A 26461-nucleotide genomic window follows, 5' to 3' on the forward strand; every position below is an offset into this window, starting at 1 on the left:
CTTTCCCTTAAGCTTAAGAACACTTGTAAAGGATACAAACTATTGATATTATACTGTATATGCTGCTACTGGAAGTACTCACTAAAGCACTAAATGAGTACTAATCCGCCACAGAATATAGGCCCAACAAATGCACTATTTCTATTTGGGTAGTGTTTGATAAGAGCAGCAGTAACTGCTGTTTTGGGAAAGCCTTTTATAAAATGAAATTTTATATTAGTGAGGTGTTTTTAAAGCTTTACGTCTTCAACAGAGGCAACAATGATTTGTTGTTGGTTTTGGTACTTTGGGAGACTTGTTTATAGCTGGAAAAATACAGAACACTCAGGTGAATGAAGAATGAGAGACTTTACTGGGCAAAAACCAGATTTATTAATCCACACAGCAGTGTAGTGTTTTGGACATGTCCACTTCTCTACCGTCAGCCAGACAACTACATCTGGAAACAAGCCAATTTATCACATCTAGAAAACCAGCTATCCTTCATAAAACAACTCAAACATCTAAATAAAATATTCATTAACAAAGAACTCACATTGGACCGTTAAATGGAAAAAAAGTCTGTTAATCAAGTCTGTCCTGCAGAGGGCGCTTTACCACCACTGTCCGGCTCTCTCTCTGTCAAAAAGCACATGTGATCAGGAAAATATCTGCTGTTGGACACGCCAGAGTTTATACAAAGACAGTCTGCATCTGTCATCGGAGTGAAACTGCAAATACAAAGTGACTGTGAGCCCCAAGAAGGCATCTGGTCCGTCTACCGCGCTGGTTCAACTGCAGGGACACACACACACACACACACACACACACACACAAACACACACACACACACACACACACACACACACACACACACACACACACACACACACACACAGGCTTAGTGAGGGGGAACTTTGAATAAACTCACAGAGTGAATGAGAACTCACTGTAAGAGGAGATGTCGATCTCATCCGGCAGCTCGCTGATGTTCACCTCGAAGCGGTCCTGGACATCGTTGAGTGTGCGGGCATCGCTTTCATCAGACACAAACGTGATAGCCAGGCCCTTTGTGCCAAACCTGCCTGCCCGGGCAACCTGCAATCAGCCACACCTCATTAACACCTGCTGCTCCCAGTATAGCTCACCTGATTATTCACTCTGGATAACAACAGATAACACGCTTCAATGTATTTGTACTGTTCCCTGTGAAGAGACTGATTCTAGTTCTGAGTTTTCGAGGTAGAGCCCTCTGGGTGCGGACTGGTGAAAGCATCCTGATGATGTGAGCTCAACATTCTGTTTCTCTCTCTGTAACAGTCTGGACTCGCTGCCACCCCAGACACTCTAATCTGGGCCAATCAGGGATCTGCACCATAGCTGACAAAGTGAGCAGACAATCAGGGACTGCACAGTTGTTGAAGACATAAATGCAGGCCTCTGCTTGCACAACAGTAATAGTGGCTCCCACAGCAACAAGCGCTAACTTTAGCATTAGCAGAGTAAACACAGCGATAAGTGAAGTTAAATCAGTAACAGAGTTTCTCAGAGGAGAGGACTTTTTCGCCGTTTGTCTGAATGGATTTGACAAAAGCTTGATTTACTAACTAGCTCTGTTGGTGATGAATAAGACGTTCCTGGTACAAATCCAATGTTTACTGTTGTCTGACCACTGATTGGCTGATGGAGGAGCAGATACGGAGGTTGCAAAGCCGGGAACCATGGCCATGCAGATCAGTGCTCACAATGCTTCAGACAGACAACAAGAATGCTGCCAGCTGAGATTCAGCAGTCCAGAGGCAGTTGGCTGCTGAATGAGAAACACCAGTGTATCATGAAACCCTCATGAGGATTGTTGTAGATGAGGAACACGACACACAAAAATGATAAATATGAATACATTGATTTTTTATAAAACTCCTGTTCCTCTCTAATTGACGGTGTGTTTGTGTAGCAGAGACAAGTGCTAACGTCAGGATTGGCTGAAGGAGTTTGTCTGTCAAAGCAAGTAACTCCCGCCCACTCAAATTGTTCGTGGTGTCAGAGAGTCCAGACTGAGACAGAGAGACAAACACAGTGTGGAGCTTACACCAACAGGATGCTCTCACCAAGCTACCCTGGGTGAGCCTTTTTTGTTGCAATATTGTATATTTTTTATAGTCACATGTGTAGAGCCAATCCATCAGGATGGACAGTGTAGGGTTCAGCTGTGTGTGTGTGTGTGTGTGTGTGTGTGTGTGTGTGTGTGTGTGTGTGTGTGTGTGTGTGTGTGTGTGTGTGTGTGTGTGTGTGTGTGTGTGTGTGTGTGTGTGTGAGTGTGTGTGAGAGAGAGACAGCCTTACCCTGTGTAGGTAAGTGTCAGAGTCTTCTGGCATGTCATAATTAAAGGCGATGTTGACTCTCTCGATGTCCATCCCTCGTCCAAACAGGTTGGTGGCCACCAGGATTCTCCTCTGGAAGTCCTTGAACTGCTGGTAGCGAGACAAACTACACACACAATGAAGGGGAGTAAAAGGTGACGTTCAGTCATCATTATATTCCACTGAGTGCTGCCACAACGTAACAAACAAGCCCTCTGTACAGCCAGGAGTGATAAAGTAGCAAAGATCTATACTAATAATCAAGAACAGAAAAACTCAGTAGTTCTGTAATTGATGTCAGAGCTCTGACTGAGCCCAAAAGATCATCAACATCCCTAACTTTGTTATTCTGGACTGTTTGGCAGATGATTGTGTTTGAGCTCTTGTTGATTGCAGTGGTTTTAGCCTCAAAGTTAACAAATTTTTGAAGTGCTTTTAGGCAGTCTTTTGGACAACTTAACATCTCATGATACATCATCTGGGTAAGCAGTGAAAAGTGCTGCATGGTTCTTGCTTAAGGTGATATTTGTTGGATTCCTGAAACCCTGTTTTTCACACAAATGATTTTGGATTCAACCTAAAGTACCTAAAGCTGGGCCCAAGGTGATATATAAAAGAATTTACAGACATTTTTGTGAAGGTGTCTTCATTAAGGACATAAATCAGATTCAGTGGGATGATGTGAGAAAACTAACTAGCACAGAAGCTGCCTTACTATTATTCATCCATTTTTACCTATTTGAAATAAACATACTCCTGTAAGGAAACTGACTGTTAGAACATTCAAAGCCCTTGGCTTGTTGTGGAATTGAGAGGATATATGATAAAGAGGGACCAACTTAAGAAAGCTGTGGCGACATCTGGGAGTTTAGCTGACTGACAGGTGTACTGCTCTATGAGAAACATGGTCACAAAAATGAATAAACAAAAAAAAAGCAATATTGTCAAAAGAGGATTGAGGAAATAAAATAAAGGGGGACAGTAAGAAATTATGGAAAACTCTCAATGAAGTAATGGGTAAATTTAAAGTAAGCAGCCTTCCATCCTTCATTGAATCGGATACTGGATTTATTACGAAACCGAAAGATATTGCTAATCACTTTAATGATTACTTCATAAATAAAGTTAATAAAGTAAGAAATCAAATGTTGACGATGAATAATATGATTTCTGAGTCAATAATTAAACAACATATAATGCCTAAAAGTGTCAATTTGAAATGTAGAAAAAATTATCCTGACACTGAAGTGTGTTAAACCTTGTGGCTATGATAATCTCGATGTTTAACTGCTACAGGTGTCAGCAAGGACTATTGCAAAACCACTATTTTTAAGTTAAGTCTGATGGAAGGTGTTTTTTTTCACAAAGTAGAAAATACCAAAAAAATAGCGGAGAGCCATTTACAGGATCAAATTGTTGACCTATTAGTATTTTACCTGTTTTACACAAACTAATGGAAGGTATTGTACGCAAACAAATTCAATTTTATTTCAAAGAAAATGGATTATGGGTTGGCTAGTGTACTGCTGGATTTATGTGCAGCTTTTGATCTTATAGACCATGACCTACTACTAACTAAATTCTCTGCATGTGGATTTAGGCCTTCTGCTGTAAATTGGATGAAAAGCTACTTACTGAACAGACAGCAATGTGTAATGTTTAATGGGGCCTTGTCTAGTATCAATTATTTACAATGTGGAATTCCCCAGGGCAGCTGTTTAGGACCTCTCTTAACACTATATTTACAAATGATATACTGTATGTGTTGAATAAAGCAGGCATTGCGATGTATGCAGTGGCTTTTACGATCCATGTATCTGCAGAGAAGAGCCAAGATCTCAACAAAAGCCTTCAGGAAGAATTAATGCTGGTTACTGAATGGGTTTTGGAAAATAGGCTTAAGTTGAATATCTCAAAAACAAAGACTATGACATTTGGTTCAAGTCACGCTCTGAGGACAGATCAACAGCTAAGCAGCTCTTTGCTCTTGGGTGTAACAATTGATGAAAAACTTTCATGGACAACTCAAATTAATAATATAGTTGCATTAAATCTGTAAATCTGCATATTTCTTCGCTTGTCCTGAAAAATGTGAACTGTTCCCTCTGAAGTCTTTTGTCTCAACTGAAAATGACATCATACAGAGATGCCACTGACTGCTAATTAGGGCAAAACCAAACAAAGTAACTCTCCTCCAAGTAATGAGGTGAAACAAATGGCAATCTGACTATCATGCTGATAACCCCTAAAAGATGTATCCCATTCCATGACTCTGTGGACTAGACTCATCAAATAATGTTTGCTCGTGTTCAGTTACCGCTCCTCCTGAGGCATCCCTCGATGGATGGCGATAGCTGGGAAGTTCTGCTCCACCAGCAGCTGAGCCAGAGCTACGCACCGCTGGACCGACTTCACAAAGATCACCACCTGAACAACACAGCAATAAAGCACATCACATACAGTTGGCATCCATACTCATTTGTGCATCCATCTTGAGAGTTAAGACCTCAGTTTGCTTTCTGGTTGCAGAATCTGTGTGTGTGTGTGTGTGTGTGTGTGTGTGTGTGTGTGTGTGTGTGTGTGTGTGTGTGTGTGTGTGTGTGTGTGTGTGTGTGTGTGTGTGTGTGTGTGTGTGTGTGTGTTTTTTTGTTGATTGGGGGAGATGCTTCCATCAACTTCCCTCATAACGTTTACACGATGTTAGAAGAAGTCAAATTATTGTGTTAGTGCAACTAAAACTGGAATTTAAAAATACATATTAACATTTTAGTCCCACTGAAGTCATACTAAGTTGAACTTCTCATAGTTGGACAAACACACCTAGATAATGCTGCTGGGGGTTGATTTACTCTTTCATGTATACGCCTTATTTGGACCTGAACTGGCCTAGGTGTTCTGCGCATGCTTCACAGTCCTCGTACCGGGCTTTGACCTTGAAGTCCAACAGCATAAATTAACAGAAGAAAGACAGGAAAAACAAAAGAGGAACAAGGAGGGAAAAAAACGAAACAAGATATCGATCGCAAGTTTAAGAATGAGAACCACACATTGTTGGACAGACAAGGAGACACTTTCTAACTTGTTGGTATGTGACATAGTAGGTCAACCAAAAGAAGGTCCAATAGCAATTAAATGAAAGGGGGTATATCTCCGCCTGCTGTGGAGGAGTCAGACATACGTCTGTCAATAAATGGTTTCTCCCCTGCTGCTTGTATACTGGGAACAGGACAGGAGTCACATTAAATGGCCTAATGGAACTTTAACCATAGCTCCACTAAACTGTGCATAGAATGATACTCACTGGTAGGCCAATCTTCCAGAAGCACAGGAGTGCAATGGTGTAGGGTTTGACCATTGAAGGTAGAGTAGCAGTTGTCTTACTACTCTACTGTGGACTAGCTAAGAGGTCTGGTGGTGAATGCAGCAGCTCCAGTAAGGAGGGAGTTGCAATAGTCGAAATGTCACGAAATTAGTAATTAGTCATGAAATGACTAACTGAATAAGCATGTTGGTTAACTCACTAATGAGAGCAGAATTATCCAGATGTTGTACTGGAGGAATCCACAGGAGCAGACTACCGCTGCCCTGTTTGCTTAGAACAACAGTTCATTCATACTGCTTTTACGTACAAAGATAGATCCATCTTTTTCAAATGTTGTAAATGTTATTGCCCTCTTCATATGTCCTTTGTGTAGGCACATAAACAGCCAATAGATGGTGCTAGAGGGCTGAGTTTCAAACAAGGTGGAGGAGGTTGTAGTAACGATCCGTGTAACAAAAGCAGCGCTGTAGACGGCAGGAGGTCTGTGCAGCCAGTAAATACACAGACAATTATTTTTTTCTGTTTTCTAACTGCATATTACTATATATTATCATGAATTACCGATTTGTTCTGTTCCACCATCATTTAAAATTCTTCCTTATCTTCTCTGATCATATCTCGCTTGAACTACGCTACACTGTCCATGATTTCCACTGGTGCTGTTCCACTTCATCCAAATCCGCAAGCTCTCAGAAAATGTGCACAAATATGGAGGAAATGAATGCAGAACGCAGACAGAAGGTTCCATCCATCTCCATGTGTAACAGTGAGCATAAATGTGTCCTATCATGCTTCTAATAAAGCAACACACACATCATTCTCCACTCGTCACTGAATTCCTGTCAACAGAGAACACAAGGCATGATGAAAAGGCTGATATAGGACCCCGTACTTGATTGAACTCTAGTGCATCCAGGAGGTCAAACAGCTTCCTGTTCTTCTCATTGTCCTTCAGCTTGACGTAGTACTGCTGCAGCCCGTGCAGAGTCAGCTTGGTCTCGTCATCCACAAAGATTTCCATCGGCTGGAGCAGGCAGGATTTCAAAAGGGGGTTAAGGGGAGTTGAGGAGGTTGAAGGAAGGACATGGGTGTGGACATAAGGGATTGTGGAGCTTGGAAAAGCAGGACAGTATAAGGGGAAAGTTTTACAGGACAGATAAGCAGAGATATATGATAGCATCAAAGTTTGTATGGAGGGGTTGCAGGGAAAAGTATCGAAATGAAAACACCATGCGACAGAGAGAAGAGAGAAAATAATCAAGACAAAGTGCAGAAGAAGCAGTGGAGGATGAGAAGCAGAGAGAAGTCAGACAGAGGGAGAGAGCACTCAGAACTACCATAGACACACACACACACACACACACACACACACACACACACACACAATCACAAACGCACACAAGCACGCACGCACACACATACACACACACACACACACACACACACACACACACACACACACACACACACACACACACACACACACACCAGCATTTAATCCAACCAATATTACAGCGTTTGAGTCATCATAATGTACAACTATCATCAATTAGACTATGGCTGAAACATTTTTTTCACTAATGATTAATATTCTGATTAGATTCTAAATACATTGATTAATTGTCTGTGTCAAATTTTCATTTTTTTTTTAAAATACCAATTGTAATTTACTAAAACCTGGAATGACAAAATTAGCTTTTTAAAAGCTTTTTTCCCCCCTTTTTTAAAAAAAAAAAAAAAATAAAAAAATAACCATTTACTATTGGGTATAACACAGACAAGAAATTCTCAAACCAGAGAAGCTGGAACCAGAGAATTTTTGGCATTTAATCAGCTATCATTGACTTATCAATTAAATGCAGGAGCTTTAACTTTTATTTCACAACTCTTTACACATTAATTTGTCCAGTCCAGACACTCTTGGTTTGGTTAATTTCTTCTTGAAATGTGTTCTTTCCTAAGCCTGTAAAGATTCCTCACTATTGTGCAATAGTCATGTCCAGTCAGTCGACGTGATCCACATACAAAGAGCAACATTCAGCTGGAGTCGTGTTTGTGTGCACGTAATGAACGTCAGTCCAATATTCACTCTCTCTAACCTCTAACATGCTTCATTCAAACTTGTTAGTCTTGTCAATGCTCAAACCATCACAAACTCTGGTTTGGTCCAAATCTAACTAAAAAGCATGGAATTATCTATCATCTGTCTGTCTTGTCTTGTCAGTCAGTCAGTCCTTAGTATATCTCAAGAACCATTCATCTAATCTACAGAAAACTTGGTGAGTGTATTGATGGGGACCCAGGGATGTGCATTTTTGAATTTGATGCAATTTAGACACCTGACTCGTTCAATTTTAGTAAACTTTGAATAAACATGAAAACAACACTGCAGCGTTGGGGACGGGGCTTCAGGGCTCTGCAGTCTGTGAGTAGAACTCATTAAACTGTGTATAAAGATGGACTACATGACAGCTCCCCCAAAATGTAACCTTTCTATCTGGACCACCCCTGGTGTCTGTCTGCAGTATAGGTCATAAAGCCCGCACCTCCATGTAAGTGAATGGACATGGCAAAACTAAAAACTCAAAGTACACACCAAATATATTTTTCCCAAAGATAGTTTCTGTAATGACGGTAGTTCTCACCACCCCATGTTTGTTTTCATGATCAGTTTTTAGGGTTTTAATGAGTTATTCAATTCTACAAAAAGGGGATTTATTGCCATGATTGACAGCTGTGACAGCCAATCCATGTGCTTGCATACAATGAAGCTGCTTGTGATTTGTTGAACGGGTTTTCTGGCCGGAACTCCCCACCACTGATATTTGTATTGCGCAGAATTAGGCTCTCAATGACATCACCATCACAAGATGGCATCTTCCATATCGCGGATATTTTGACCTTGCCTAAGCATAGCAGGGGTAAGTGGGGGCATGTCGTCCATCTTTATATACAGTCTATGGTAGAGCTGCATGCCTCAGCAAGCCAGCCTTGCTGTTTTTCTGACTGCGAGTAGCCTTGATTTTTGCAGTATTTCTTTGCCGTACAAACTCATAAACAGGGGTGAAAAGAGGCCATTATGCTCCATATCAGAAGTGGGGACAGTTGCCTGACTAAATGAGTTTGGTAAAGTTGGAAAGAAACACAAACAACTCCACTTTCCACCAGTAGTAAGGTAGACAGCAGGCTACATTCATAGGCTACATGTCAGTAAAGTTTGTGCTGAATTTGAAGAAATTCCCTTAAAGTGGTCTTGAGATATTGGGTTCACAAGCTGGTTAGACTAACACATATGTAAGGTATGGACAACCCGAAAACATAATGCCTCCAGCCTTGACTGTTGCCAGCACAGAGACATTTGTTTAGGTGGATGCACAGGCTTTTGCTACACTAGCAGGCTGAGAGTCTGTGAGTTAATCCCCTTTTCCCCTAAGACTACCTTTTCAATAATTTGGGAATTTTCTGGCCTCTAACAGTTTGCTCTGGGCTGTGTGGCTAGCTGGAGATAAGGCTAGTGGCTACAGAGCGGTAAACTCACTGCAGCAGCAACAGATGCAGTAAGAATATCAATGAATATTGTAATAATATTATAATATCTGTCCCTACTGTGCTGTCTGTGACTCAGGCTACGTGTTGCTGGTTAGGGTGGGGACTCACACTACCTGCCTCAAGATCATAAATTGCATATTGTAGCTTTAAGTGAGGGTGAGCTAAAGTAAGGCAGCATGTGTGCAGGCTGCAGGAGCTTGGCGTCGGCTGCTCACAGCAGAAAAGCTATGTCAGGAGTGCAGTGGGCACAAGTTTCCCCCCATGCACTGAAGGGGCTGCGCCAAGTAAAACTTCTTTCTTGCTTGTAACTTGGGTTCATGGAGGTCGCAGGGCAACATGAACTCTGTTACCCATTCGTCCAGCAGGCGTGGCACAACAGGGGGAGGAGTAGTGGAGGTGTAGAGGGAGCGAGAGGAGGCATGGTAGATGAAGGCGGGGAGGCGTATTTACATCTTGCATGAACTTTCTGCAGACTGGTCGGATCTCTTTGCTTAGGGTGGCGCTGAACATCATGACCTGCTTCTCATGGGGAGTCATGCGGAAAATCTCCTGGACGTCTCTGCGCATGTCTGTGGAAGAGGACAATGACTCAGATCAGAATCCACACAGACATACAAACTGACATTTTAAAAAGATGAATAAAAGGAAAACTGTTAAATATTCTATGTCTCTAATAAGTTCTCAACACAGCGGCCACTAAACAAGAGTCAATAACCAAAGTATTATTATGCTTTCTATAATAATACTAATCGGAAATAATTCAAAATGTCCACCTCACACTGCCGCTGGGTATTATCAGTATTATCTAGTATAGTATTATATTGTAATATATTGTAATTTTTAAATAAAAGAAGAAATATAATACAGGTGCAATGTTGAAAACCAATGACGGTGCAGAGTTTGTAAATTTGTAAAAGAATATATTAAAGCTCATTTTGAATTTGGAAAAAGAAAATCTTAACGTTGTGTAAACTACTGCATTAGAGGACTCACCCATCTTAAAGTCAAATATGGTTTCACACACCTGTCGTTATTGTAATATGACATGCGTTTGTTTCCATCATTGCTGTGATGAGTCAGGCCTGCCAGCCAAATTTCGCATGTTCTGTCCGTCAGGGAGAGGTGGGAGTCATCATTTAAAAGATGTACAGCAGTGTCCATTGGTAATTGCGACCCTGTTAGTTCTGTAATGGTATTTGTAACCATACCACAAATACTGCAATGGCATTTGTAACCATACCCCAAAAATGAAGAACCACTGGACATTGCCACATAACATGTATAAAAGAGCCAGTGGGGGCAGAACAAACAATAAGGGTCAGGTATCAGCCCCATTTGATGACTTATTCTTAGCGTTAAGTATGCTCTATGGCAAAATTTCAGATGTATATACTGGTGATTTGGGTTTTTTGAAGCACTCGTAAAATTGTTCCAGATCGTATCCCAGTTTAATTCCTGTCCCAATTCAGACATATCCCTATCCCATGCTTTTATTCCTGTAGGTAGGGACATATCTTTGGGAAATTCATTCATTTATTGTCCGTAACCGCTTGTCCTTGCAAGGGTTGCGGGGGAGGCCTGGAGTCAATCCTTGGTGAAATCATCTTCAGTAGGGGCTGAGTCACTTGTGTACAATTCTTTAAAGTAATTTCTAAAGGTTGTATTTATTTCCTCTGTTGAAGATATTATCCCATGTTTAGCACATCTAATTGCTGGTATGGACCTTTCTTCTTGCTGCTTGAGGGTTAGTGCCAAAAGATGGCTTGGCCTGCTGCCTGCTGCCTTCTACGTAGTACTTATGTTTGGTTACATGCATCATATATTCTGCCCTGGCTCTTAATAAATCATTCAATTCTGCTCGTTTTGTTTTGAGCTTGTTTTCTATGTTTATTGCGTATTTCCTTTTTAAATTACTCTCTAAAGTAACACAGTCGCCTTCTATTGTGGATATCTTTTGAAGCTGCCTTTTATGTAAACAGGAACTGAACCATATAGCATTATTTTGTACAAATCCCTTGATGGAGGCCCAAACCACTGTCATATCTGAGATACTATTTTGGTTCAAATTTATAAATTCAATCAATTTTGGTCTCAGTTGCGTCAGGTATCTTTTATTTTGTAGGAGAGTTGAAATTTAACCTCCATCTAGTAGCCCTATTTTTGATATTCCCATAATTAATAGTGGAAATTACTGGATTGTGATCAGGTAAGTGCCTGGACAAAAATTCTATTAAATGTACTGACATCAGCAAACTTAAGGATATAAAAAATAATCTATTCTTGAGAACATTTCATGTCTTGTAGAAAAGACCATATAGTCTCTAACAGATGGATTATGTACTCTCCATACACCAGTTAAATTTACATTTCTTTGGAGGCAGCTTCTTGACAACTTGATAAAGACGGAGAGGATTTATCCAGGTTATTGTTGATGAAAGCATTCATATCTGAGCCAACATATAGTTGGTAGTGATTTAACTTTAATAATTGTGATGTAACTGAGGGAAAGATTTCAGCCTAGAATGTAGTTAGGGCATATATACTAACGTAAGCAACTTTTTTGCCCTGAATGGAAGTACAGCAAAAAGCCAGACGCCCCCCATTGTCAGAGCCAGTCTTTTCAATTGATATATTTATGCTGCGTCTCATTAGGATCATAACTCCTTTTGTGCGAGAACCATCAGCTGATGCTACAATGGGTTTATAAAAACGGCTCTGAACCCTGGAGATACTGTTAGGTTTGAGATGAGTTTCCTGCAACATTGCAATATCAATTTTCTCCTTTGTAAGAAATCTAGAATCTCTGAACGCTTGTAAGGAGAGTTTAGCCCTCTGACAAATTGGCATTTCGGTATGCTGAATGTCCTCACAAAACAAAAAGTGTATTTTTCATTGACTCATATCATTACCATATCCTTCTTCCTGCAAGATTTCAGAGCATCCTTTGCCTCCCCTGCTCAGTTAAATGACACCCTGGGGCTCTTGTGATTCACTTTCAAAATTGCCAGGTAGATAAGGAATAAATTTATCCCCTTCCGTCGGAGCTCAATGTGGAGCTTCCTGTATTCCTGCCGTTCCTGGTCAACCTGGGGCTGTAGTCTGCAAAGAATTGAAACTGAGTGCCGTCAGGGAGAGTGGGTCTGGCTTTCCTCGCGCCCTCGAGGATAGCCTGACGGTCGGTATAGCGCAGTAGCCTGAAGATCATGGTTCTAGGTCTGGAGGCGTTGTTGGAAATGATTTCTACCGGTGTGCTGCGGGAGCTCTTAAGCTGTGGTATCCTGTTAGGAAGCATCTTTTGGAGGTAACCTCTGGGGTCATCACCCTCATCTCCTGTTGGTAAGTTAACCAGTCGCACGTTGTTTCACCTGGACCTGTCCTTCAGTTCATTGAGCTTTCTCCGTAAACTTGCCAAATCTGTGAGACAGGAGCATTTATCCTTCTCGCTCTTGCACAGGCTAGCTTGAATGCTATCGATTTAGCTGAAGACGGTGCTAAACTTTTTAGCATGGTTGTCTGCTTGTTCCTTTAATGAGCGGAGGATATTGCCATTTTCTTCCATATGCTTTTCGATGGGGTCCAGAGCTTTTCCAAGCAAATCTTTGAGCATATGGGCTACTGTTTCTTGCAGTAGCCAATATCACTGCCATTGTTTGCTTGATTAGCATAACTAATTCTTCGGATGACTCGTTAGCTTGGCACTTCCTGCTGGATTCAGTTTTTTTTGTCAAAACATTGTTCTCTTTTTGCTGCCATATCTTTAGTCGGGTCATTCTCTTCAATAATCAAACTTGACTTAAAATAGGCTTTAGGTCCCAATAAACACGCGAACACTGGGGGGTTTGAGTCAGGCTCAGTGCCGTGCTGCCATGCTTCATGCCTCACCGGAGGTCCGAAACACATCAATTTTGAAAAAAACCTCCCATTTATCGCAAAAAACTTTTTACACTCACATGATGTGGTATTTCAAGTGATACGACAAAGACATATTTCGCAAAACTGCAATGGAAACACTTTTTGCTCTTACAGGTCATATAGGTTATAAGTGTTACTGTATAACATAACTCTTCAAAAGTTGAGCGGATCAACTGGATGTTTTGAATCCACATTCCTCTGTGAAATCGTGGACTATCACCTCCAAGAAATCCCTCATATGTGGCCGATCCTACATATGAGGACAAGAGGATCGCCTTTCCATTACCGCTCACATAACATGCCTACGTGGCCTTGGATTGGAAATAATGACGGCTTATGTGGTGGCTGCAATAGAAATAAAGCTGCTAATGTTTTGAACGTCCATCACCATGCTTCTTGGAATGTTATCGCCAGAGGATAAGTCACAGAACATCACTCAGTAGAAACGCAGTCATCTCGTTATTGTGTTTTGTCCACATTTTGAATATATCGCTATTGTTTTGTGCAAATCTGTAGCAGAAACCCACCTAGTGAAATCAGATATCTGAAACCATCCTCAATCCTGCATGTAGCCTTACAGCCAAAATACAGAGCTGCTTGCAAAGCCTTTTGTGACTAGTGCACAATCAACCACAAAATCTAAAAAGGTTCTGTGGCTGTGCTGCAGTCTGATCTACAGAGGCCTTCTCCTTGCTTTATGTTATTCTGGTGACATTTTATGTTTTTCTCTTAACATGTTGGGGGGAAAATCAAAGTTTGCATCAGCAAAATATCCTAAAGTGGTGTCACATCTGCAGTCATTCTGTTTAATTATCCACAGAAAAAAGGAAAATTAAATTAGGCACATAAATGCAAGGCACAGTCCAAATCTTGCATTCTTTCAGACCGCTATCAAGTATTTTAGATTGATTTTTCCTTTAGTGGTACAGAGGGATATATTTACTGACCAAGCTGCTCGAGCATCTTGTCACACTCATCCAGGATGAAGTGTTTGATGTGACGCAGGTTGAGTGTCTTGCTGCGTGTCAGCGCCAGGATCCTGCCCGGAGTTCCAACCACGATGTGAGGACAGTCCTTCTTCAGCACCTCTTCATCCTTCTTTATCGACAGCCCTCCAAAGAACACTGCCACCTGCAGGCACATACACACACATCACAGGAACTGTGTGAGAGTCAGGATTCGGGCCAAAAGGGAGACTCAGGTCACAGTGATTTACCTTGACAGTGGGCATGTACTTTGAAAATCTCTCATACTCCTTGCTGATCTGAAAGGCCAGCTCTCTGGTATGGCACATCACCAGGACAGACACCTGCAGCCAAACAACAACAGTTACAAGTAAGATCCTTTGATGAATTCAACATAGGATACGCAAAATTGTTGAAAATTTCTCCACAAGGGCAGAACTCCATCTGTAAACAAGTCAGAATGTACACAAGTGACAGGGTTTAGCAGAATCTTCAGTGCTCAGAATAGTTTTGGGAGCGTTCTCATTTTGTCTTCTCTATCATCTGCTCAAGAGGCTTATAGCACATTGTTTAAGGATTTCTTTACCACTTTAACATAGTTTTCTGGTGAAATCAGGCAAACATCCAAATATACAGACTCCTCCAGCCCCTGTAAGCAAATGCACTTTGTCTGCATTTCCTCCCGCCTGCTTCCGTTGATTAAAGACATGTTTTATAACCTGATAAACATCAATGCATCAGTGAGCTAGCACAAGAGTTCTGATAATACTTGATAGTGTCATCAGTTTCATGCGGCTGGATTTGACAGCACAGAAAGCTGATCTTCCAATACTTCCTCAAATCATTTTACAAAATGCGTACATTCCACAATGTCCAGAGTTAAACTCAGATATTCCAAAGTCAGTAGTAAAATTTCTACATGATGAAATGATATTTATTCTCTGATAGAGACATGACCTATTGTAATAGATAATGTTGTTTCCGCATCTTAACAATGAACAAAACCATCTTTTGATACATTATCTTAATACTAACTGTAAATAGGGCTGGAGAGAATATGGAGGGAATCAAAATTTCAGAACATTTTTAACCAAACAGCTGAATATTTTTCTGATATTGTAGGTGTTTTTGCCAAATATTTACTCAATTGTATTTTTGATAAGTAATCATTAGTAATGTGGTTACAATGACTGAGTGAGTAGAGACAAATATTAGAACAGATAGAACAGTCTGGTAAGTTCAGAAAATGACTTCGCTTTACTGTGGTACAGCCTTTAAAATCAGGAAAAGACAACATCTAAGATATTATGATGTGCAAAATATAAGACGATATCCAATCTCATGTCACCTTATCAGCTTATATTCATTTATTAACAAAAATATAGATTGTGCAGATTGAGAAGAAGTCAGTAGTTGTTAAAAGTAAATTTCAAGTTCTTTTCAGCTGTTTCTCTCAGACTGCAAACAGCCCAAAAACAACCTTCGAGGTCCCAACTAGTTTGTATGTTGACAGAAGATAGCCAGTGCAAACCGTCACTGCTGCTCAGTCTGCTCAGTGCAATTAAAGGTAACTCTGATGTGTAAATCAACATTTTAGACAGCAGCCTTATTCTGACCAGCTGTATTCGTGCTCTGCTGTCAGTTATGAGTAGCCTTTATTTATGAATTAATTTATACATAATAGGCCTTTAAAGTGAGGGGAATGTGCCCCCCCCTTTTCAGCAGAAATGATATCTTTGACGCACCTGTCCAGTTACGGGCTCCAGCTGCTGCAGGGTGGCCAGAACAAACACTGCAGTTTTTCCCATCCCAGACTTGGCCTGACAGAGCACATCCATACCAAGGATGGCCTGAGGGATGCATTCATGCTGAACTGTGAGAGACAAACACACCCAACATGTCTGTATGATGGCATGAACTGACAGCAGTCTTTCATCAAAGTAAAGACAAAGAGCATATGGAGAGGAATGAAAAACAGAAAATGCTGCACCACTGGTATCTTTAACTTAACGAGATCATTTCAAATCAAACTAACATTTGCTCTCTGTTTTATTGGAACTCTTAAGGTTTCAACTCTTCTCTTAAGCTTCATTAGCGACTTACCCTCAGATGGATGCTCAAAGCCACAATCCACTATGGCTCGGAGTAGTTCAGGTTTGAGCAGGAAGTCTCTGAATCCAGAGGAATGAATGGACACATAGGAGCCCTTCACTCCCTCCTTCCTCTTCAACATGTCTCCTGCACCTCCAACATCCCCGACCCCAGCAGCCTCCACCTCGTCCTCCTCATAGTCCAACAGCTCGTTGTCCACATCATTCTCTGTCATCCTGATACGGCTGCAAAACACACGCAATGAGAAATCCCTCAGAGAGCGGGATTTTTAATGTTGAATTCATGACAGGACTACTGTATTAAACAGGATTACATTTCAGACTTTTCTCTGGACATACAGACCACCTCTCCTTCTCTGAAACTTCTCCAGAATTTACATATTCTGATGAACACCAGATAATACTGTGAATTACAATTATTCTGGCCAAGATAATGTTGACATGGAACAGTACGATCCGAATCAGTTTCACTAAGGGTGACAATAATATCGGCATGCCATCATTATTATTATTAGCCATTATCTGTCAACATGCTGATTTCTGCCAATATAACAAACCTAGAGAAAAAAATAATAAATAAATTATATATATATATATATATATATATATATATATAATTCTTTTTAAATTGGCAAAGTGAACATGTACAAAACATCTAAGTTGAAGCATCACTGCTGGAGCTGCTGGTCCACTGACCAGTGACCACTGCCTCAAACAGCTGTTTTGCTTGTATTATTGTATGACTTTGGTGTTTAAAAAGGCCAGTTTTGATTCGCTATAGTCACACAATAACACAAACTAACTGATGGAGACAGCGGTAGACCAGCTGCACCTGTGTTCAGTGAGTTAAAATGTGTTTTTCTCAACAGGGTCTGGTGGCTTTGAGGGGAGCATTGATGTAGAACTGAAATTGTTACCAGCTTCTCCGCTGACTATCTGAAGGAAAGGTAAATCAGTGAAAATACTGTCAGTATAGCACACAATTAAGCTGATACTGAATTTGGGTATACATTTTAGGTATACATTTTTGCTGCTGACACCTCCACAGCAATACGTCGCTTGGCTTCAGTGTCATACCCCAGCCTGCTTCTCCAAACGTGCTGACTGAGAAGTACCTCATACACCCCTCACTGCAAAAAACCGAACTGTTCCTTAAGTGCAAAGAGCAAACCACATTCATCTGATGTCAGCTATCAATAGTGGTTGTAGACTCCTGCCTGACAGAGAATGTCTGCTAAGCTTCAGTGAATAAAGGACACATTAAGGACCAACGTTAACGGTCAAAAACAAACCCAAGTATGTCAACAGTTAGCTGCTGTTAGCTCGACGGCTAACAAACAACTCACTAACTGGCCTCCTAAACATGTTTACGATTCAACCTTTGACTAATATATAGCTGCGTGTAATCTATCTGCCAATTCTGCAGCTTTAAAATGACTTTTAGTAAGCAACATACCTGAACTACGACAGTTACCGGTCAACCCAACAGCTGTTCAAAGTAAAGCGCTAACGCTCGCGCACGCAAATGACGTCTCAGCACGCGACGGTGAGGAGTTGGAGGACCCCGCGGTGCACATGCCAACCTTACACTGGCGTCTGATCGTTTCGCTGAAAACTTGTGGATAGAAACGTTGTTTACACATTAAACAGGTAAGTAACGCGATTCTGGTCCGAAAACTAATGTCTGATGCTGTGGCTTAAGTTGACTATAGCGCTAACCAACGTCAACTGCTCCAAGATAGGTTTTGTCCAATGATGTGCTCCTTTAAACTATTTCTGTGTTTTACATTCTTACATACAATCCAAGATTAACCCTCGCTTTAAAATTAGACGCACTCGTGTCGCTTTGTGCACAAATGTGCTTTTCAAAATCAAGCTGTAAAAAATATTATAAATCAATATTATTTCCGACCTTAATGGAGTTAATTTTTTAACCAACATAAGTCCCAATCATAAATATAACATGTTCATTAATTCTTTAGAATTTTAACCATATAAACATCAGGCCATAAAAAATATACATTAATATGATTTTCTACTTTCATTTAGTTATTTGTTTTAACTAACATCTGTCCTAATCATAAATATCAAGTATTCATAAATTTTCAAAATTTTAGCCATGTAAATGAAAGGTCATGGTACTAAGTTTTAAGATTTTAAGATGAAGATATATATATATATATATATATATATATATATATATATATATATATATATATATATATATATATATATATTCAATTATTTTCAGTATACTACATGCTAAGTAGGTTATTATTATTTTTCATTATCACCTAGGATATGTCAATGATTAGCAGCAACAATGATTTTTATTCACTATTTTTTTTGCACAGTGTCAAATACTCACACTCACCACTCTGCAAAGAAAATGTGCTTTTCAAAATCAGGCTATAAAAAAGTATACATTAATATGACTTTCTGCTTTCATTTAGTTACTTTTCTTAACCAACATCAGTCCCAATCATTAATATCAAATACTCATTAATTAATTTTCAGAATTTTATCCCTTTAAATTAGAGGTTTTTGTCATGACGCCACTATGTTTTTAGATGAAAAAAAAACACAAAATATTTCAGCAACATCAATTGTGACAGTGCACCTAGTAGGAATAGCATTTATTTTCTCCATATGCCAAATATGGTAAAAATTATGTCATCAGGTGGAAAATGGTAAAAATGACAAATTCCAAGTCAAAAGCCCAGAATGACATCTAGAAATAATACAATGCGTCTTTTTATGCTTTGATGGCTGTGGGATCAAAAATGTCAGTTTGAATGGATTTCAGTGGCACATTTTATGCACTTAACAGTCTGAATGTAACATTTTTTTAAACAAATTTTCAAGATTCAATTTTATTGTGATCTATGCATATTCGTGTACACAGAATGAAACGAAATGCTGTTCCTCACCAGCTCATTGCAGTGCGTTTGAGTTCTGTGCAAATAGAAAAGGCAGTAATAAATATACATAAAAGACCATAAATATACTAAAAACAACCTCAGTGTAATAAAAACAAACAGTGTCAAATCATAAAGCCAACAGACATTTCAGACACACTATCTAGCAGCTGAGTCAACAAACATGAAACACGCAGCAACGCGAACGTAAGTAACAGATTCAGTGGAGAAAAAAAGTGCACATGTTCCGTTTCAGCCCATTGAGGGCTCACCTTGACAGGTGACTAGCCGTCAAGCTGGGGGCATGGGGGGCTATGGGCAGGGAGCCTTCAGATATAGATATGGTTCAGAAATTAACCTCAGATCCGCCACACTTGTAGCAGTCATAATAGCAAATGACACTGATCCTAAACCAGCACTTCACATCCCTTCCATGTGGTCAGAGACAGTGTATTTCTGTGTACAGGCTGTGAAAAGAAATAACCCTAGAGGACAGTATATCTGAATCTAACCATCTAGACAACAACTTGTTGATTTCAATGTCTGAGCTATGGCTAATATGGCAATTCTGTTCATGTGCATTGTAAAAAAAATTAGCTAGAATATATAGTGTTGAATGGTTACGGTGTCAGTTTGGATTTCTCCCTGTCCCATCTTCCCCTAAGTACAGAACTAATGCTCCTTTTCCTCACACAGACATGTCGTGTTTTGGTGGTGATCCCAACTTCTGCCCAGAATGTGGAAATGTTCTTCCTCTCCCAGGAATACAGGACACAGTGCGCTGCCCTCGTTGCTCCTTCTGCATCCCAGTAGCAGGTACCAACTCTCCCAGTCACAGACCACGAGTGTGATTGAGAGGAACACAGAGACATTATAGATAAGATTCAGCTGCACTCCAATTTAATCATATACACCCTCCACATGAGTACACTAGTGCAATGCACTCTGATTAGTCAAACCACTTTGGGATGTAGCCATAAAGAAACGTTCGTCTTCATGTTTTAAAAAACAAAATCATTGCTCATCTGGCTCTTAGGGGCCTTCTGTAAGATTAAACATATGATATATATACAGTATGTTCTTGCTTTACTCTTAGTCTGACTCACAGGATGGAGACTGTGGGTAACAGCCTGCCATTATATGCCTTTTTTCAGGCAAAATTCTCCCACACTATTTTACAAGGACAGCAATACTGCAGCCTGAGCTTAGTGCTGTCCAAGATGATTCTGATTGGTTCAAAGAAATACAAACAACTCAACGGTAGCCATGGCAGGAGACAGTCTATTTTCAGGTTGTGCATCTGTCCATCTCATTCTTGTGAACATGATGTCTCAAGAACACCTTTAGGGAATTTCTTCCAATATGGCACAAACGTCCACATGGGCTCAATGATGAACTGAATTTGGTGGTCAAAGGTCACTGTGACCTCATAAAACATGTTTTTATGCCTCCACGCTGCTAATAGCCACAGCTGGAGGCTTTTTATTTTCAGGTGTCCGTCTGTCCTGTTCTCATGAACATGATATCTCAAGAAGGCCTTGAGCAACTTTTTTCAAGTTTGGCACAAACATTAACTCAGACCAAACGATGAACTGATTAGCATTTCGGGTTCTTGTGAATCTTATATCTCACAAATGCCTTGAGGGAGTTTCTTCAGATTTGGCACAAGAACGTTCACTTGGACTCATCAATCAGCTGATGACATTTTCATAGTTAAAGGTCACTGTGACCTCACAAAACATGCTTTTGATCGTTATTCAACACTTCTTATTCTAATAGCAACAAATAAGAGTAAAAATAGGATGAAATGATGAAGTGATGATATTTAACATTGAAAAGGTCAAAGGTCAACTTCACTGTGATATCCTAATCTTCTGCATAAAACACTTTTCTGGTCATTAACATCATAAGTCAGGAGCAGAGGGGGAGACATTTGGTCAGATACTGAACTGGTGACATCAGTAAACTGCTGATTGTAGCGAACTTCTGTACTGTCGGGGGGAAATGTGTGTGAAGCATCCATGCTTTTACTGACATGAATGTGTAAGTGCAACTTGACTGGTGTGTGGAGGCATACAGCCATGAGGCAGCAATGTTAGTTCTCCCTTAGTGCACAGTTCTTATCAGTTTAGCCAGACCTTTCTCCAGCTCTGGCACAGCACTTAAACAAAGTATGGACATAGGTCAGGCCATGTGAGACTACTTTCCTGAAGTAGAGTCTATTATGCAGATAGCTCTTGTCTTGAAAGTTTGAGATTCATTCCTCCAACCCAACATTGCAGAGGTGAATGTTATTTAGTGTGCCGATCTAAGCATTGAAAATCTTTTTGAAGACTCAGCAGTAAAGTGCCTCTGCAGAAACAATGACACTGTTACACTACATGATCCACGCAGCTCACTGTGAGCAGTATTCAGAAAAATCCCACATGCAAACTGGTGATATAATTTTTTTGTGTTTTATTTATTATTTATGTATTTAGTGTTTTTTGTGTTTTTCCCCTCCCAACCTTCTGTGTGGTGTGGTGGAACAGAAAAACAAAACAGCACCTTATCCTAACACCCCAACCACACATATTAAACCCAAATAAGTAAGCAAAAATAGCAAAAATAAATTAATAATAATTTTAAAAATAATAATAAATTACATATTTAAAAGAAGAACTGCGAGAAAGAACACCATGGGAATAATAGTCAAGACACTTACTCTGAAAAATTAGATGCAATGAGAACCAGATTGGGGTCCAGAGCAGTCAGAGTATTTCCATAGGACATGATAGCCTCCCATCTTTTGTAGAAACTGGCAGATGAGCCTCTCAGGAAATATTTCACCTTTTCTACTGATTTAAAGCACATTAAATCAGTGTATTATCAGTATTAAATAAATAAAGCAAAAGCAACAACATCTTGAGTGTTTCTCAGAGAGACTGACTGGTGCAGGGGGTACCCCAAAGATAGCTATGACAGTTCAAGAGAGATTTTAAGGACTTAACTTCATGTGGTAAAGAAAGAAGACCATAACTCAAGAACATATAAGTATGATTGGCCGGTGATAAGCCACACCTCTCACATATATTATTAGTACCCTGAAATAAGCAGCTTAGCCCCTGCCCAGCTTTGGTAAAATGAGTCCTATGCAGGACCTTGAACTGAATTTAAGTCAGAAGAGCACAAGAGGATGTGGAGTTCACTCTGAAGTATTGTTATGGCACACATTTGCTTTGATTATCACTAACACGTGTGTCTTTACTGCTCAGAGTTCTCAGGTCAGGAGATCCACTCAACTATCATCTTCAACCCTGTGGAGCAGTCGTCGATGTCACTGGAGGACTCTGAACTGAAGGGACCTGTGGTAAGAACAGAGGGACTTCTGCTGTATGTTTGAGAGGAACAACTCTACACTGTATTAATGAGCTCGCCTACTCCCCTAGATTGACAGACGCTGCTCTCAGTGCAATAAAGAGGGGATGGTTTACCACACCAGGCAGATGAGATCTGCAGATGAAGGACAGACTGTCTTCTTCACCTGTATACACTGCAGGTAAGCTGTATGAACACTGTGTTCTGGGACTTGATTTGAACACTTTGTGTTGCTGTGGGATCTTTGACTGATCATTTGGATTTTGGTGTTCCAGGTATCAAGAGAAGGAGGACTCTTGAGAAAAACTCAAACACACCTTCTCCATTCTTCTCCGTGTTCCTGCTTTCATGTCTGCCAGCACTGCTTTCAGATGTTTGGATGCTTTCTCCGTACATGTACTGTAAATACGACATCTGAGCCTTTTCCTTTGGATTCTCAGGCTGTGCACTGCAGGGCATCTCACTTACTGATCTTCAACTATTATCACCCATTTGCCATTTTTTTGCCAGATCTTTTCACAGTCTCTGTCAGTGGATGGAGTTCACTCAGTTTTCACAGAAGTTTTGTCACTATTGATCTGCTGATGCTGCTGTGAGAAACAGTTGAAACAGCAGAAAAAGATTTCTTTCTGTTAAACTGCAGTTTCCTAAGTCAAGAATATGCCTAACACTGAATATGTTTTTTATTTAAGATGAAGTTTGTAATAAAAAATAAAAACTAATTGGCCTCTTGGGGCATGAAACAAGCTGTGAACTAAGCACTAACATATTTTCAACAGACAAAGTTGTTATGGTGAGTGTGTTAACAAACCGTTGCCTGCAGTGCTGCAGGAGTGATGTTTTTTTGTAGTCCGACCCCTGTGGTAAGCAAACATTTATGATACTTGCACCTTTTGACCACCTGACATTCTCCACAAATGAACACCACTTTTAGGATTTTTGAAGCCTCGATTCAATTGCCAGACATCAAAAGCTAATGTTAGGCAATAAATGAACTACACTACTGTTGCATTGCCACCACCACAAAGCTGTGTTCGGCATGATGACATTCTGTTGTCTCATTTATCTACTTGTTCCAACTTCCTTTCAAAAACACATGAAGTCTTCATAGTTCACAGTTTGGTATTTACTGAGGTATTATACATCAGAACAAAACTTGAAGGTCTCTTCAGCTTGTGGTAACCACAGACCTTATTTCAGGCTTCTAACCAAAAACCCATTTAAAAAAAACATTGACTTTGACAGGAGGGGACTGGAGGTGCTGAAATGCAAACTTAAGTGCAGGTTTTAGGGCTCATTACTGTGGTTCTCTATTTACACCTCCAGCAGAATGAGTGGCATTATTTGGAGTTGAGTTTGTGTCCACCTGATGAATGTCCCGTATTCACTAAGCAGGTTCCATTACAGATTTGTGCAAAACTTGAGATGACTGTGTTTCCACTGAGTGATGTTCTGTGACTTCTCTGGTGATAACATTCCAAGAAGCATGGTGATGGACATTCAGAACATTAGCAGCTTTGTTTCTATTGCAGCCACTGCACTAACCATCAATATTTACAATCCAAGGCGATGTAGGCATGTTATGGAGCCATAATACCTGGTTATGGCTCCATAACATGCCATAACCAGGGGTTATGGCGTCCCTTTTGATTTCACAGAGGAATTGTGGATTCAAAACTTCTGGATGATTTGCTCAACTTTTGAAGAGTTATGTGATGCAATAACAGCTCTTGTAGCTCCTGCTGCATCATGAGCGAGCCACTTCCTACTGACAAGCACGTAGCCATAGCATCATGTGAGCTAGAAAAGCCAAAAAGGGTTTCTAGTTGTGGTTTTGTGAAATATGGCTTATTCAAATGGCCTAAATTACCCCCTAATGCAAGTGTGAAAAGTTTTTTGCGTTAAATGGGAGTCAAAATTGACGTGTTTCCATATATTCCAATAATTCATACAATGATTATAACATTTCACACAAATGTTTAATATTTTCAAAATGTTATATTCTCAATTTCAATTTGTGTTATTTGAGGGCTAATGGAAACCCACCTACTGGCTTTCAGCTCTGTTGTGATGTCTACCAACTTCTGAGAAAAATCTGTCTCTTTATCAGCTAAATGCTCCAATATGTTCACCAGCTGCTCTCTGAGAGAAAGAGAGAGAGAGAGTGTGTGTGTGTGTGTGTGTGTGTGTGCGTGCGTGTGTGCATGTGCTGAGCTGTGCTGCTGAGCAGCTTGTGTACAGTGGGTCCATCCACACCATTTTACTATTAACAGCTGCCTAGTGCTGCAGAAAGTAGTAAAGAGGAGTAAGCAGTTGCTAAGAGCAAAGTCTGGGATCCAGTAAACCTAAACAAGCTAAAAGAGGCTAAAAACTCACTGTGTAGCATTTGACAATTTTGGATATTTGATGCCCATCCTGTAGCACACAGCATTGTGGCCACTAAACCTTTGCCACAGATTTTTGCAGAAGGTAATGTCTCAATATGTTTGATGTGGAGCATGTTGTAGATGAAAAGTAATCATGTTGTACATTTATGAAGCTCATAATTTCTATATAATGTCCCCTGGGTTTCATCTTCAAACTAGAAGTATTTCCTGAATAAAATATGTATGATGGATGTGCACATTGATGGTCACTGGCATGAAATTTGAATTACTTGATAATTTTAATAATTTTGACCTTATTGTGCTGGATGAGTTATAGATCTGTTGGCAGACAGTGACTTTAACCCTTTGGAGTGACATCATTTTTCTTGTGCTGCTTTCAGATGCCTGATGAAAAATTGGTGCGAAACATGGGGAAAAAGGCAATGAGTAACTTAGTAATAAAGGTTTCACAAATTTGATTTTTTCTTTTTTAAATAAAGCAAGGGAAAATGTATAGGGAAATAAAGATAACGAGCTATTATAACTTAAACTTATTATAATCGTAATTATGTATTTAAAATTATTTTACTTAATCATTGTTTTTTGGGAGAGAGAGTGGGGATGACATGCAGCAAAAGGCCGAGGCCAGAATCAAACCTGTGGTCATGGTCTCTGTACATGGGGCGCCTGCCCTACCTACTGAGCTACAGGGTGTTGTAATTTTTAATAATTTTTCCAGGTCATGTCTTTGTTTTTTGGAATTATTATTTTCTTTTCTTTCATTTTTTCTTTCTTTATTCTTTAATTTTACATTTACATATTCAGATAATTTTGTTGTTCCTTTTACCAATTTCTTAGTAATTTCCTCTATTGTTGCTCAATGCCTTCTTCCCACATTTTTGAAAGAAATCAATTTGCGTATGTTTCAAAGAGTTAAAAATACTTCTGCATTAGCTTTAATGCATTACACGACTACTCATAAACTGCACGTCATAATAACGACAATTTTTCACAGCTGTGCAACACAGCATTTGTAATGTAAAAAGTGGAGTTGGTATAAGTGGTGAGTTATAAACATTAACTGAGTGGGCCTCTATAGACAGCGCATTATTAAATTCATAACAGAAACAACAGGATGTGTCTGACAACTGTAGAACATTTCCAATAATTGACCTCATGCTAAACATATGTATCAAATCTTTTTATTTATAAATCATTTTCTACATGTGTTTGTTGAAATACATTTTAGAAAATAAATATAGTAAAATACTTACGAAATAAAACCCCATTTGTTTAAGAAAAAGTTATACAATGAAGACAGCTTCATCATTGTGGGATCATCAAAGTCCTTTTAAATACAGATGAAGACAGAGATGCTTTCTGTCTCACTTAGTAATGAATGGATCAGTTTTGTCGAAGAACCAATAAATTCGTTTCTGACAGAACTCACTGGCATTGGCGGAAGTCGAACACTAGATCAAACCTGAGGAAAGAAATGCAACGACAAAACTCACTTTCTGTTTCTAAATATTCACAGTTGCATTGATTTGCTTTTAACCCTTTGAAATCTGAACAAAGTGGCCTGAATTCTTTCAAGAGCAGACAAAGAAAGCAATGAGCAA

At 39.8% G+C, this 26461-nt stretch overlaps 2 protein-coding genes across 2 annotated transcripts; one reads left to right on the top strand and one right to left on the bottom strand.

The window, feature by feature from the left end:
* Positions 1–348: 348 nt before the first annotated feature.
* On the bottom strand, positions 349–17756 carry ddx39b (DEAD (Asp-Glu-Ala-Asp) box polypeptide 39B). The gene is made up of 11 exons (XM_042506164.2): positions 17655–17756; positions 16191–16423; positions 15833–15960; positions 14339–14431; positions 14070–14253; positions 9661–9779; positions 6554–6685; positions 4657–4766; positions 2322–2466; positions 930–1077; positions 349–774 (listed from the first exon to the last, which is right to left on the bottom strand). The coding sequence occupies exons 2-11, from the start codon at positions 16411–16413 to the stop codon at positions 758–760; spliced, it is 1299 nt and encodes a 432-aa protein (XP_042362098.1). The 5' UTR covers positions 16414–16423; positions 17655–17756; the 3' UTR covers positions 349–757.
* Positions 17701–25096, top strand: polr1h (RNA polymerase I subunit H). Its single transcript, XM_042506165.2, has 5 exons — positions 17701–17848; positions 19813–19932; positions 22371–22465; positions 22545–22654; positions 22749–25096. The coding sequence occupies exons 2-5, from the start codon at positions 19815–19817 to the stop codon at positions 22771–22773; spliced, it is 348 nt and encodes a 115-aa protein (XP_042362099.1). The 5' UTR covers positions 17701–17848; positions 19813–19814; the 3' UTR covers positions 22774–25096.
* Positions 25097–26461: the final 1365 nt, after the last annotated feature.

The sequence above is a fragment of the Plectropomus leopardus genome, chromosome 17, assembly GCF_026936395.1.
Source record: "Plectropomus leopardus strain MGB_pleo_1.0 chromosome 17, ASM2693639v1, whole genome shotgun sequence".
In the NCBI taxonomy this organism is placed as follows: Eukaryota; Metazoa; Chordata; class Actinopteri; order Perciformes; family Serranidae; genus Plectropomus; species Plectropomus leopardus.

Coding starts and splice junctions, on each gene's coding strand:
- ddx39b (XM_042506164.2), bottom strand. CDS start 16,413: ATGACAGAGAATGATGTGGACAACGAGCTGTTGGACTATGAGGAGGAC. Junction 14,432..15,832: donor TGGAGCCCGTAACTGGACAG/GTGCGTCAAAGA, acceptor GTTTGGCTGCAG/GTGTCTGTCCTGGTGATGTG. Junction 14,254..14,338: donor AGTACATGCCCACTGTCAAG/GTAAATCACTGT, acceptor ATGTGCCTGCAG/GTGGCAGTGTTCTTTGGAGG.
- polr1h (XM_042506165.2), top strand. CDS start 19,815: ATGTCGTGTTTTGGTGGTGATCCCAACTTCTGCCCAGAATGTGGAAAT. Junction 19,933..22,370: donor CTTCTGCATCCCAGTAGCAG/GTACCAACTCTC, acceptor TTTACTGCTCAG/AGTTCTCAGGTCAGGAGATC. Junction 22,655..22,748: donor TTCACCTGTATACACTGCAG/GTAAGCTGTATG, acceptor TTGGTGTTCCAG/GTATCAAGAGAAGGAGGACT.